Source organism: Limulus polyphemus, unplaced genomic scaffold, assembly GCF_000517525.1.
Source record: "Limulus polyphemus unplaced genomic scaffold, Limulus_polyphemus-2.1.2 Scaffold952, whole genome shotgun sequence".
Lineage (NCBI taxonomy): Eukaryota > Metazoa > Arthropoda > Merostomata > Xiphosura > Limulidae > Limulus > Limulus polyphemus.
Genome location: NW_013666562.1, coordinates 293,290 through 307,458, shown reverse-complemented (window position 1 = coordinate 307,458; position 14,169 = coordinate 293,290). Strand labels below are relative to the sequence as shown.

The following is a 14,169-nucleotide window of genomic DNA, read 5'->3' as shown; positions in this document are numbered from 1 at the left end:
CTACCTCGAACCTGATGTACAATTCCAGATGCTGCCAGGTGTTGGTTGATCAACTCCATCAAAGTGATCGCTCTGCTTTTCAAAATAGGTATCTCAGTCACCCATTGTACCATCTCTGATGCTGCAATCCTCCAGACTCTCAAATGCACTCTTTCCCTCCTTCTACTGGTGTATGGGAGTTCTTACTATCTTACCAGTTCCTAGCAATTTGGATGTTGTACCATGGAGGCCTGTCCTCCTGAGTGTACACAATACCACTCATTTGAGAGTAGGGTTGTGGAATTATGGTGGCATAGATGGCATGATGCCCTTCCTACTGTGGGCTTGATGCTCAATTCCAGATGCCGCCAGGTGTTGGTTGAGGTCAAACTTCTTTTTATGGTCTGTCACGTCCCAGCCATTCTACGTCTAGGGATCCCTTTAATTCTGTAGCTTTTCGTGGGGTCCCTCCTTTGTTTCTGCCCTTTTGGCAACACCTTACTAACAGCCAAAGAGTATACCCACCTCAGAAGTGGTGCAGTCTCCCACAAGTGTGTTGTTTTTACTTTATCCTAACACCTTATGTTTTTCATTTGGGTGCTTCCTGAAGGAGGATCATCTTCTCACCAGCCCTCCATCTGTTCAATATGGGATTCTAGCTTTTTGTGACAGGAAGTAAGATATTGTATCAGAAGTTAACATTTTCCTAAACTGAAAATATATTTCTGACAGACACTTGACTCTGCTCACATTTCACACCCGTCCTCCTCACTTCCAATATGGTTTGGTTTGATCTGACCAATCTCGAAGTGGTTAACAGCTGCAAGATTAGAGAGGGCACTAGTTACATTAGGGGTAGTGTTTCATTCCTAGTGATTGAAGGTTGCTGCATAGTCATTAGCATGTTGCTATGCAGATATCTCTCATTAACATATGTGAAGGTAAGTGGGAGTACCAAGGCTAGTGATGAGCAAAAATGTCCACCAACAGAGGGCAGTATGAGTTGAAAAAAAAGCTTTATTAGAAGAGATAAGTATCTATCGGAAATACATTTTCAGTTCAGGAAAATGTTAACGTTAACTTCAGGCATCTTTCATGGTCAATACAATCACCAGTTCTTAATCTGACCGAGCATTTTTGAGTCGAATTTGAATTTCACATTTATTACCATAATTATTTTCAAATCATACTCCTTTATGAATGGACCACTTTCGACATCTTGTGGGGGCTACTTCATGTTAAACTTAGACTGAGAAATTGTGATCACCACTTTCTGACATCTTGTGGGGGCTACTTCATGTTAAACTTAGACTTAGAAATTGTGATCTAATCTGATATTAAGTGCAAGTTACAGTACAGCGGTTGACTATTGTAAAACAATGAGTTGTTTATGAAATGCTAACAGTGAATAGCCTGTTTTTTGTAATGTTCCACTTTACTTATGAATGATTATATTATACAGAAATGTGCAGATACATTTACTTCATTTTGAAACAGTCTCTATAGTAAAGAGGATGGATTGATGGTTGACAGCTTATAACTATATTGCATTATTCCAGAAGTTTCTAAAATACTGGTGGAAGATGTGTTCATCTCCTGTACTGTCATGTGATTTTTCTGTTTCATATTACAACATTCTTAGTAATTCAAATACTTATACATCAGAAAAGATGTGAATTCTAATTTTTTTATTGTTTCTCACTCTTAATGCTTTGAAATAAACTATTGACATTTAATATTACACTGTATTCAGTTATTAAAATGTTTTCTGAATAATCTTTTCCACTGCTGACTTCAATTGTTTATATATTTTCAGCATACTGATTAGGTTATACATTTATAGAGTCAATGTCTGTTTTATTTTGTTCGAGACTTGCAATCTGTGAGTCAGGGTTCTTAATCCCATTACCAAACATGCTCACCCTTTCACCATGGGGGTGTTATAACATGACAGTCACTCCTACTTTTTGTTAGTGAAGAAATAGCCAAAGAGTTGGTGGTTAATGGTGTTGACTAGCTTTATGCAAAATTCAAAATGAAACAAATCTTTTATTCAGGTGATTTGTTGACAATATTATTGTGTTTCATAACTATATATATATATATATTAATTTGCCCAGAGAGTGAAAAGTTTTATTTTACAAACAAGCCTCAAAATTATCTCACATTATAGTAATTTTAGTACCTTTAAAATAAAATTTTAAGAATGGTTTAATTAGTTAATTGTTTCTGATTTTAACATTATCATTTTGCCTGTTGTTTATACACCAACTCATGTGTGTGACAGGAATTATCCATCTTCTTGGCTTATTTACCCACTTTATCATAGCAGTGGCAGCTTACAGTTAATTAATGAATTTTGATTTGGCACTATTGTTTTGCTTACTTATTGGTGAAGTTGAGTCTTTTTTTTTTTGTAATTGACCATGAGATCATGTATGAAATGTTAGACTTATGCACTTAATGGTGTTCAACTGTTTAATTCGAGTGACTTTCATTTGGTTTATTACTAAACTCGTGAAGAGCAGTAGATGTAAAGATTATTTAACGCTACATGGGAAAAGGAATGCCTTTTGTTTGTTAGAGCAAGCCGAAACTGACTCCTTATGTAGTTGAAATTTCAAAATCTTTAGGTTATTACTAAAACTAATAGATTTGTTTTTATAACAATATGAGCAGAGTTTATTTCAATAATAACGTTAGAATACTTTGAATTTTTAAAAATCAAACACGTGTAACATGCTCTGTATTGTTACTTTAGGGTTTGATTTTTTGTAAAAATCAAAGTTTGAGATGGTTTTATGTGCTACAGTAATATAATATTATACTTGGATCAGTCAGCTGTATTAAAGCCTATTTTTATTGTGTCTGTTTTTTACATTACAGGTTGTTTACTTTACATTAGTGTTAACTGCCTTACATATTTGATCATGTAAAACATGAATATATGTAAAGTTATATATTCATTAAAAATATACTTTCCTTTGCTAAATTTCTCAAAACAAAAAATGATCAGTTCATGTTGGCTAAAAGCCTGTTTTATGCATCGTATAAAATACTATAGTTTTATATGTATTTCCATTATTATGTTTTCTTTATGCCAGGTGATCTTAACATGTTCCAAATATCATTTCTTCCTGTCAACTTTATTTCTGATCTGAATAAGAAAGCATGCTATCAAAAGTTGTTTGATATAGTTTACTTTTCTAACAGGTAGGTTTAGCTGTTTTGTTTATTTAATTTTTTAATGATTATTCATAGTGTGTGTACAAATATACAAATACTCTTTTTAGCTCAATTTCACAGATTAGACAATATCAGTTTACATGGCTTTATCCTGTGAACCTCATGTTTAGATAATTTTTGTGATAGTTTGATTGGGTTGTTTATGTAGCATTTTACCATTCTTTAAAAACACTATAATGGCTGGAGACAGCTTGAATGGGTAATGAAGAAAAACTTTAATATAAGTTTAACATAACAGAAGTCAATTAAAAATCAGTTAAGTGATTTGTAAATTATATGAGCTCTGACAGTGCAGGTATCATTAAATTAAATTTTATAAAATGTCTAACTGAACGAGTTTATTGGCATCAAAAAAGGGTTTTTCTCTCATTTTATTTCTTGTGTGTGTTTATGGAATTGTTTTCCAAAGTAATAAGTGTAGTAGTTTATTATAAAATTTTGGCCATTTGCTTGGATGTTCTTCATTTTTCACATTGAACTTCTCAATTCATTAAGGGTGGAAATTAAATTACTTTCTTATCTGTCAGTTGTTGTGAACTTACAAAAGTATGTGAATCTTTTTCTTACAGTATGGTTCACCACTTCGTTCCAGAATTCTCAACTCTCTTGAAGCGAAATGCTGTTGTTTTAGTAGAAACAGCCAAGTGAGTTACAAAATCGATGTTTTACCCATAACTTCTTGTTCTTGTTTTAATGAAGATTGTTTAAAATATTTTTCATGATTTGTCGTGTCTTTGAATTAAAAAAACAAGAGCTTATAAGATGGGAAATTTACCCATCCTTCAGATTTCTTTATTAACATATATTGTGTTCACCTTCTCCCACAAAAATGATCAGAAAATCCCTTTTATTCTTGTCCATAAGTCACTTATAAAAAATATGTCATATTTCATATACCATGTACACGAATGTCCATATTCCACTTTTAGTCATTGTCCAAATCATAGTAAATACCATCAGTGAATGTTGTAGTATTCTGAACACCTTTAGATATGACTTCTAATTTGTGTGTGTGTTTCTTGTGCCCTTTGATTTCTAGGAATCACATTTTTGACACTGTTTGTGCACAGAACTCAACTTTGGCAATACCAAGCCACTGTAGGTGGGTCACTGATGTTATACTGAATTTGGAGAGTGCACACTCTACTTGAAACATAGCAGGACTGAATCTTTACATGTAGAAGACCATTCCTTTCAGTGCTAGCCCACATGTAACACAATTTGTCTTCAGATAGGTATGGTACCACCAGTTTCAGTTTGTATATGCCCATTGTTAGTTACTGTCTTCAGACAACTGTGGAAAGCTCAAAACCATATCATCTGCTACAGTTTTAACTCCACATTGATTTTTTTTTCAAAACTTCCATACTCTGAAATCTGTGTTGGGTTGTTTCACCAGTTTGACCATATATTGTGTCACAGCATAGGCCAATAGCAACAGCAAAGAGTACTAACATTTCTGACATAATTCACATTAAAAGGATTCAGAAGTTCCTATACAATACAAACTCCTCTCATACAATAGTTTTATTAATCTTCTACTGCCCTCTAATGCACTAAAAAGAAATGTTATTGCTTGAAGCACTAGCCTTTATGCCTCATAAGTTCAAGCTGCCCATTTAGTATGTGACAACCCTCAACCAATAGGAGCACCAGACACTCTCCTAGAACAGCTGGCTTCCACTATGCTGCTTCACATGAACTTTACTTTCTCAAGGCTTGGCATGACAAGGTGGGTTTGGGCACTGAATTAGAAATCTGAGGGTCTCTGGTTCGATTCCCCATCCCACCAAACATGCTCTTCCTTTCAGCCATGGAGGCATTAGAATGTGATGATCAGCATCACTATTTGTTGGTAGTGGGTGGTGATGACTAGCTGCCTTCCCTCTAGCCTTTCACTGCTAAATTAGGGATGGCTAGTGTAGATAGCCCTCATGTAGCTTTGTGTGAAATTCAAAACAAACAAACACTTTCTCGATTGGCTCAGTACAGGTCAGACAGATTTCTTGCTTGCTTTCCATTGGCAATCTTTCTTTTTCTTTGATATTTTGGACTTTGTTCATGTTTATTCTTTCTTTTGCTTAAGTTTTACTTTGCTCATTCTTAGTTGCTAACTTTAATTACCATTTTCACACAAACTATTGCAAGTTATGAATTTGAATTTTACCGTGATTACTGCCACGGCTCCTGAACTTATATGGAACACACAAACTCCTGTTACCCAGGCCTTGGGATCAGTGTTATCTGCCGAAGAGGTGCAAGCCTTGATTCATTGGGAGTTAGATTATAACATGGGACCTGGACCTCTTCTTTTGCCATATGGCCATGTTCTACATCTTTGGAGGAGGTTCAACCTTTTACTTCATTCCTCCCTTTCATTAAACAGGTTTATCACATTTTATTTTTCTTCCGTTTTCTGTGAGGCCTTTCCTTCCCTTTTGTATGAGATCCCTAACTTGGACGATTTGGTGTTTTCCTCTTCACCTGACATTGAGGTACATACCCAGCGATTTTTATCACAGTTAAGAGAGGGGGTTTGTATGCCTCGACCCTCTCAGGTTTCTGACCCTTTTGTTTGAGGTCTTTCATTGTTCTCCCTACGATTTTTCAAAGGACCTCAAATCCATTCTATGGATGATATTGGTGAGGCTCACTTCATTGGCTCTTTCCCTACTTACCTAGCTGCTTTGTTGTTGGAACTTGTTGGGGATATACGTGCTGTTTGCAGAGATCTGTCTTCCCTCAGGGACTTAAGGGTGGCTCCGTTTTTGTGAGACACCATTTTTTGGAGTCATCCTTATTCTTTGGAGTCCCATGTTGACGTTGTTAGGTTGCATACTTTCCTATCATACCTTGATAATTGTTTCTCACAACCTTCTCCTCTACAGCTCCTGATCCTCTTCCTGTTCCCCTCCTCCCCCTTCCACGTTTCGTCCTTTACCCACATCTTGGCATTCTCTTTGTTATTCTCATTTTCCTCATGCTCAACAAGAACATTGACAGCAGTTTAGGTGACTACACAATGGGGTCGGACTCCAGTTTGGTATTTTCTGAAAACACCCGATTGCTTCTGGAGGAGGTTGCTTGTGTGGGTTGGTGAATCAAATTGGAGAAGTACATTATTTTCCCTACACTGTATCTAATTCCCTTGGCAATTTTCTGTAATTCTCCCCTCAGTCAGGCCCAGCCTTCTTCACTACATCTTTGGAATATGGAACAGTTGGTCATCAAGATCCTATCCATTCATTCTCTTCCAGCTCAAGAGATTCTCTCAATTTTGGGGATTTGATTTTCCTTGAAGGCTCTGATACCCCTCAGTCATGCAGACATGCATTCCCTCCAGTGGAAATTCCATGAATGATGGACCTGCACCTTGGATCACTCTGTTGTCCTTCCTTCTTCCCTTTGAACCAACCTTGCTTGGTGGTTGGACAGAGACAAAACTATGGCTGGTGTTTCTCTTTCACCTCCTCAGACCTGCATCTTTTACTGATGCTTCTCTTGTGGGTTGGGGTGCATTTCTCGATATCTTGGAGATTTCTAGAATTATTTGTTGTCCAAGTCCAGGCTTCATGCCAACATTTTGGAGCTCTTAGCTGTTCTTCGAGCTGTGTCTCATTTCTTCCATCTTCTGAAGTAGGTGGTGGTTATGATGCATTCTGAGAACTCCACAATGATCTCATATATCACAAAGCTAAGGGGTACCAAATTCAGGTCCCTTTGTTTTCGGACTCTTGAGCTCGTATTCTGGGTGCATGTGCACTAGCTACATCTCTTGGCTTATCATATTCTCGGTGCTTTGAATCTTGTGAATTGGTTATTGAGTCAACACATGGTCATTTCCATGGAGTAGTCCCCCAAATCTTAAGATTTGTGATGGTTATGCTCTCGTCTGGGTACCCTGCACATACTTGCATTTGCCACCCATCTGAACAACAAACTGCTGTCCTTCTGGTCTCCAGTTCCTCTTCCTCAGGCTTTAGGGCTAGATGCCTTCAGTCAGGAATGGTGGGCCTTCCCATCTATATGTCTTATTCTCAAAGTAATCACCCTCATCCACACCACTCCGTGTTGAGTTTTCTTGGTGGCTCTGTTTTGTTCAGCTCAGCCTTGGTTCCCTCTCCTGAGGCCTCTGCTGTTGTCATCACCTCTGCCACCCCCCTGTCTCCTTCATCAACCTCAACTGGACACCATTCCCACCCTCTGGCTTCATGCATGGCTTTTGTACTTTGAATTTGATTCTGTACCTTAATTCTGTATAAATATATATATATATATATATATTATAAATTATTATTACTTACTTCAAGGTAAGAGTCAGTAACAACTCAAGGTGTTTCACAACTGTAAGGGAATTTCTAAACTATACTTTAGCTGAAAAAGGAAGAATGTTTTCCAAAGAAGACTAGACTTATAAGGCTTGCGAAACTAAATGAGTGTGATAAGTAGTACAGAAACTAGAGTTTTTATTGATTGACAATTAAGTGCTGAAAAGGGAAATAGGATTTTATAAGCATGTGCTTAAATAACATCTTTGTACACCTATGTTGCTAAATTCCAAACACCCCAAAAGGATTACCAATATTAAAAGAATTGCAGTGTTTATTGTATCGGCAACAAACCACATAATAAATGTTGTGACAGGTTCAAAGTGCAGGGTTGTTACTCTCGAAAAGTCTTGTTGTGAACACTGTAGGATACATACATAAGCCGATAAATTACATATCCTGTTGTTGGCATAAACGTTTTCACTGATTCTGAGTGCAGTGTGATAACTCTGAATTTTCCAAGAAAACATTAAACATCCTGTTCTTGGAGCAGGGATCAAGTTGGCTATCTGTTTGCACGTGCTTCATTACTTTCAAGGGTATCGTATTATGGTAGTGTCACGTAAACAGTCTACTGACATAATCAGCAATTTATTGGTTTATTTTCAGTGGGATTCTACTTTAGCCATTGACTGTAAAATAAACACATAAAATAAATGTGAAATGTTTAGCAGTTCAAACTCGTAAGAGAAATACTTTGAAACTTCTTGACAAATAATAATGAAAAAAGGCACAGCTATTCCCTTTATTTCTAATTTTACAACTTATCTTTTCATTATACTTTCGGGATTTGTTTATGGGTTAAAGACTCAAGTATATCATTAACTAACTGATAAGATATAGTTTTACTGAAAACAAATGTTTAAAATGTATTGAGGAAGTTTTAAAAATTAGACAAAAGAAATTTGAGATTTTGGGGATGAAGAATAGTATTTTTAATAATAACATGAAAATCACTTCTACTCAGACTAGTAAAGAAACAGACTCGATATATTCATAAACAAATCTTTAGTAAAAATACTTTATTTAAAAATTTTATTTTTGTGTACAAAAGACTTGTAATGTTTACTAAAGGTATACTAAATTTTGGGAAGATGCACATACTGAATTAAAAGTTATAGTATAAAAACTTAATGTGTGCAAACGTGTATACGAACTCGTGTATATTATACTGAGCCCACTGTGAAAACATTAACCATCATCTTATCTTCTGGATTTACATATGGTCCCATTTCTATGGCAATATGTCTTTGACACATCCGCCAAGTCTTTGGAATCAACAGTTGCATCAGTGCAACATTTGATCTACCCTTTCCAACCTTGTTGTCTGTTTGTCTCAGTCCAAGCCCAATATGGCACCTGTTACCATTTACTGTACCTTCTGCTTCTTCTCAGGGTGCCTCGTCTTGTCATTTTCTTCGACGACACTCATCACGTCACCAACAGTATTTTGAAAGATGACATCAGTAACTAACCCATTGAATTTCAAGTTTTTGGAAGCAGTAGGATGTTACATTATATCTTATTAGATAAATAACTTTTTGAATACTCTCCATGTTTGTTTTTTGTGTGAATTGTCATTTAAAATGAGCTGTCAAAGGTGTTAGTACTAGTACTCAAATTTAATGAACAAAAACACTGAAAGAGCTGTTTAATAATTTTGTGTGATGTTTTGCATTTGAAAGATAATTTGAATATAACTACATTCTAGATAACTGTGATTGTACATTTTTTGACAGTTTTCTCTCCATTGTTCAATAAATAACCTAATTTATACAGTGATGTTTAAAATATAGTAGTTTTGTAAATCTTGTTTCATTTGAATAGATGGGATAGGTATAAATAGTTTTTACTTCTAGTGTAAAATATATCCTTCACTCCTGCATTTAATTTTACTTGTTAAGTTTCTTTCTTTAGAGATAGAGTATTCATTATTTTAATCAAGAAGTTTTTATAATTCTTGTTCTGTTAACCTCAAATATAAAATGATTATGTATCCATAACATGTTATCCTCCTCTTGATGAAGTGCTGACTAGTTTTTAACAACCACAGGTTTATATTGGACCTGACATCTGAACAGGAGGCAGAGTACATAAAGAAAGTTACAAATATGGCTGAAGCTGCAGGGTGTGAAGTGAGTTTTTTATATTCTTATTTTGGTTCGGAGGACTGTAATTGTGAATATCATAGGCACCTACATAAGAGTTTACCATTAGCTCTTACAAGCTAGAAAAGGTCAGAGATTAAAATTAAAATAAGAATAATTATCATCTTACAAGTATGCCATCTGAGGTAGAACATTTGAACTGACGGCCCGGCATGGCCAGGTGGTTACGGCGCTCAACTCGCAATCTGAGGGTCGCGGGTTCGAATCCCCATCCCACTAAACATGCTCGCCCTTTCAGCCATGGAGGCATTATAATGTGACCATCAATCCCACTATTTGTTGGTAAAAGAGTAGCCCAAGAGTTGGCAGTGGGTGGTGATGACTAGCTGCCTTCCCTCTTGTCTTACACTGCTAAATTAGGGATGGCTAGTGCAGATAGCCCTCATGTAGCTATGCATGAAATTCAAAACAAACATTTGAACTGAAACACAAGTTATTTGATCATCAAAAATTATATTAAAACAGTTATAATCTCTTAGTAGGACATTGAAACAGATCATCTAAATGTCAAGAAATGACATTGAAAAGTTTTAATTCATTAAATATGGCACTGAAACTGAAATATAACTTATTTAATAGTACAAGAACAACACTGAAACATTGGTTTCAGAAATGCTACCCACCTCTTTACACCATTAAAAAAACCATTATCTTGCATGTATCTGCCATGGAATTTTCTGATTGTAACTTTGATTTCACTAGCAAACACATTTGTACTTTAAGCTTCTTTCAACAATGTATGCCATCTAAAACACTAAAACATGCAAGGCCCAGGCATTTTCTCCAATTAATTCACCAGTGAATAGAAGCACTTTATCTTTTTATTGACCTGACATTCACTTATTTTTCCTTTAGTTCACTCAGATTTCACTCTGTGGCAAAGTATTTTCCACAACCTTATTGAGCTCTGATGAACTGTGGTGTACTAATAAGTTCACTGATGATATTTCCAGCTTTATGCATTAGGTTGTTGGTTCCCATCTGTCTACTTCTTCTCCAGTTTAGGTCTATAATTGTTTTGATTTTTGGTCTTCTTTAGAGTATGCCTCGCTTGTAGACAATTTTGGCCAGCTTTTTCACCTCTGGCCTTTATTTCTGGCACTTCATTCCCTGGTGACTCAAAGAAAGGTCACAAGTGCTTAGAAAAAGTGATAACAATAACCCTATGCCAAACATGTTGAAAATCTTCCTCCTGTCAAATCTGGTTAAAAACAGCTGGAAGAAAAGTAATATAGGCAGGAGAAAGATGGTGCAGCATCTCATAATGAATATCATCATGTCCAACTGATGTACTGCTCGAGCATTGAAGATCGATCTTTCGTTCTACAAGTGTGGAAATGCGATTATAATTGTAGCTCAGAAAGACATTGGTGATTGTTTGACTTGTAACTTGTTGTCCAAAAAATGCAGGGGGAGAGGTGGAATTGTGACAGATGCACTCTCCATGTAACTCAGCAACCTCTTGGCCAAATCTTGCCATAATAGATCTTGGAACTCGTGGTTGAAGTGATACTTGAAGTGTACTTAACCAAAGACTCCTCCTGGCTTTGATGTTTGACCTGCTGGGCAAGAGCATGAGCCTACTGAAAAGCCATTAAATTCTGAAGGGTGGAATATCTGTAGCAGGCATCCCAGGCTTCTTTCTGGGCCTTACATGCCCATTAGCAGTAGGGAGCCCAATATGGATAAGGAAACTGTGGCAAACATGTCGAGGGTTTAGAGATTGTATGAACAGCTGCCTGTATAATACAGTTATTTACTGCCTTTACACAGTCATTAACAGAGAAGAGATTAACGACAGCAGGATCAAGTTCCAAGAGAGTGGTGAAAGAGAGCCATTGAGTCTGCTCCATTTTCCACTGCAGCACAGTTGAGTGGCATTGACTACTACCAATCACCTTCAGGAGGATGGGAAAATGATCACTGCCCCATGGGTGATTGTCCACTCTCCAGGAAAAAAAGGAGAAGAGAAGGGGAACAAATGTACAGATCAACATTAGTAAAACACTGATTAGGTGTGGGAAAATGTGAATATGAACCAGTATGAAAGAGAGAGAAAGGTTGTGATCCAAGACATGTGCTCCACAGAAGGACCTGTCAATCAATATTGACACCACTCCAGAGTGGACTGTGTCCATTAAAGTCTCCTGAGTTGAAGAAGAAAGATGGCAACTGTTAAATAAAATAATCAAAGTCTGCTTGATCATAATCCTCTCCCAGTAACAGGTAAAGAGAACAAACTGTGATGATATGACCAAAAGAGGCACAGATGGCAACAGCCTCCAGTGGTACAGACAAGGTGGGAGTTTGCTGGTCAACCAGCAGTGCTACACCCTCATGTACTCATCCATCACATAACCTTTCTTTCCTATACAAGGTAACAGCATCAGCAGGTTTTACGAATGTTTCCTGTAAGGACAGAACACAGGATGATAGTAATAAGTCAAGGCCTTAATCTAAATTGGCACAGAAATTTCGACAGTTTCACTGTATCAAAGTGGCCATTTTTAGTTAGGAGTAGGAGAACTGGGTGGAGAGCATTTATGTTTTTGTTTTTGACCATGGTGTTTTTGTGCTTACAAAACAATAGAGATGGGGCATAAGCATTCACTGGATGCTACAATAGGGACAGAGACAGGAGTAGACATGGACTTGTCAACTCGTGAATCACAGAAGGCAGAAGAACTTTAACATGGTGAGAGAAAGACTGATGGAGGAATGAAGAGATCTGTCTACATCCCCACTTTGGCAATAGAATGGGGTGAAGTTGCATGTGTCTGAGTTGGACAGGGGGCAACAATTTCTGTACCCCTGGAAAAGAAATGTTGTTAACAGTCCTTAAACTCTGTACATCTTTCTCCTCCACCCATTTAGGGCAAGAATGAAAGTAGGAGGGGTGGGAACCTCTACAGTTAACACAATGTGGGTCCAATTGACACTTGTACCCACTGTGGCCTCTGTCATCATGATGAGCACACATCAAAGGACCACCACAAAATGTTTTAGAGTGCCCATACTGCTAACACTGGAAATATCTGAAAGGGTTGGGGATATACGACCATACCTTACAGCTCAGATAACCTATCTTGACAGTGGCAGATGGATATGGTAATATAAATGTTGGTAGGCTGCATTATTCCATCTTTACAATTGGAGATCCATTGCAAGATTTTTTGACTCAGGGATGACAAGCAAGTCTCTCTCTTTCAATGATCACTCCTCAATGGAGCATGGGAAGTAACCTCAATAATATTATCCCCAATGAATTTTGATTTCAAAAAGAGGTTGCTATGTTGTGGTTTAGATATTTCCAGATTGTAGCTTCTTGATTGACTTAGAAGAGCCAGCAAGTAGCATTAAGAGATGGTTACTGTAGATCAGTCTTCCCTATATGGTCATTTTCAGTTATTGTTGGGTTTTTTTTTCTTTGTTTATTTTGAATTTCAGATTTCAGAATATCCATGGGAAAGGGTAAGAAATTTGGTACCCACTGACCCCACCCACCACAGAGTCCTACAAGGGGACGCAACACTATCAAACTAGGACAATGCAGCTACACCAAGGCTTTGTGGGCACTGTACCCAAACACCAGCACCAGACATAATGTCCATAACACCTGTTGAGATCGTCTAATTCTGACAATCAGTTGATTCTAGTTCCAAAGGACCAGCTGACTTACTCTGGATGAAGAGTATTCCCTGCTTGAGAAGGATCTAGTTTCCCACTGGGTGCTGCTCCACTAAGCTACCCCAGTCTCATAAAATCACGCCTCATGAGCTTACCCTATCTGTCACTTTATAAGAAAGGAGTCCATCCTTGTAATTGGTGTGCATCAGCCTCTATCCCATATATTAAATGTGGGATTATAGGTAGTAGCGGTGTAAAGAGGTAGGTAGCAATTCTGAAGTTAAAATTTATTTCAGATACATAACTTCCTCTTTGCTCTAATCTTCTTACCCTTCCTCCTCACTTTCAGTGCATTTTCTATACTTCATCAAGAATGAACCTATGATTATGTGCTAGTGCTCACTGTGCATGGAGGTCCTCTTGCCCTCCTACTGATGGAGGGTTACAGAATTATGATGTTTACATCACAGGCTGATGCAATACACATAGACACATGTAGGGGTGGGTGTTTGTTGAAAGCTTATAGCATGCTCAGGTAATTCCATGGCACTTGCCTGAAAAGTAATAGCTGTTAGTGGTCCAGAGAGGTAGGTATCTTTGAGAAATACTTTTTCAGATAAGGAAAATGTTAATTTTCATCTGTTGTGTAGAACTCTAGAACTAAAACACAGATTGCTTAAAGTTATAAGAATAACACTGAAACATAGGTTTTTAATCTTTCAGATAGGACACCAAAGCTGAAACAGGATATTTAAAATTATAAGAGTAACATTAAAAAACATAGGTGTTAACCTTTTAGATATGACACCAAGGCTGAAACA

At 37.0% G+C, this 14,169-nt stretch overlaps 1 protein-coding gene across 7 annotated transcripts in view; it reads left to right on the top strand.

Moving 5' to 3' along the window:
• The window catches only part of LOC106461406 (dynein assembly factor 3, axonemal-like), a 76,008-nt gene that overhangs the window by 51,073 nt on the left and 10,766 nt on the right, over positions 1-14,169 (top strand). For 6 of the 7 annotated variants that reach the window (XR_002610972.1, XM_022388357.1, XM_022388358.1 and 3 more), the window contains 3 exons: positions 3,084-3,192; positions 3,795-3,869; positions 9,607-9,688. Coding sequence is in view for 6 of the 7 variants with exons in the window: in XM_022388357.1 (XP_022244065.1) it covers positions 3,084-3,192; positions 3,795-3,869; positions 9,607-9,688 (266 nt within the window). In the remaining variant the exon portion in view is untranslated. The remainder of the gene's footprint in view (positions 1-3,083; positions 3,193-3,794; positions 3,870-9,606; positions 9,689-14,169) is intronic. The other variant, XM_022388361.1, reaches the window with a different exon arrangement.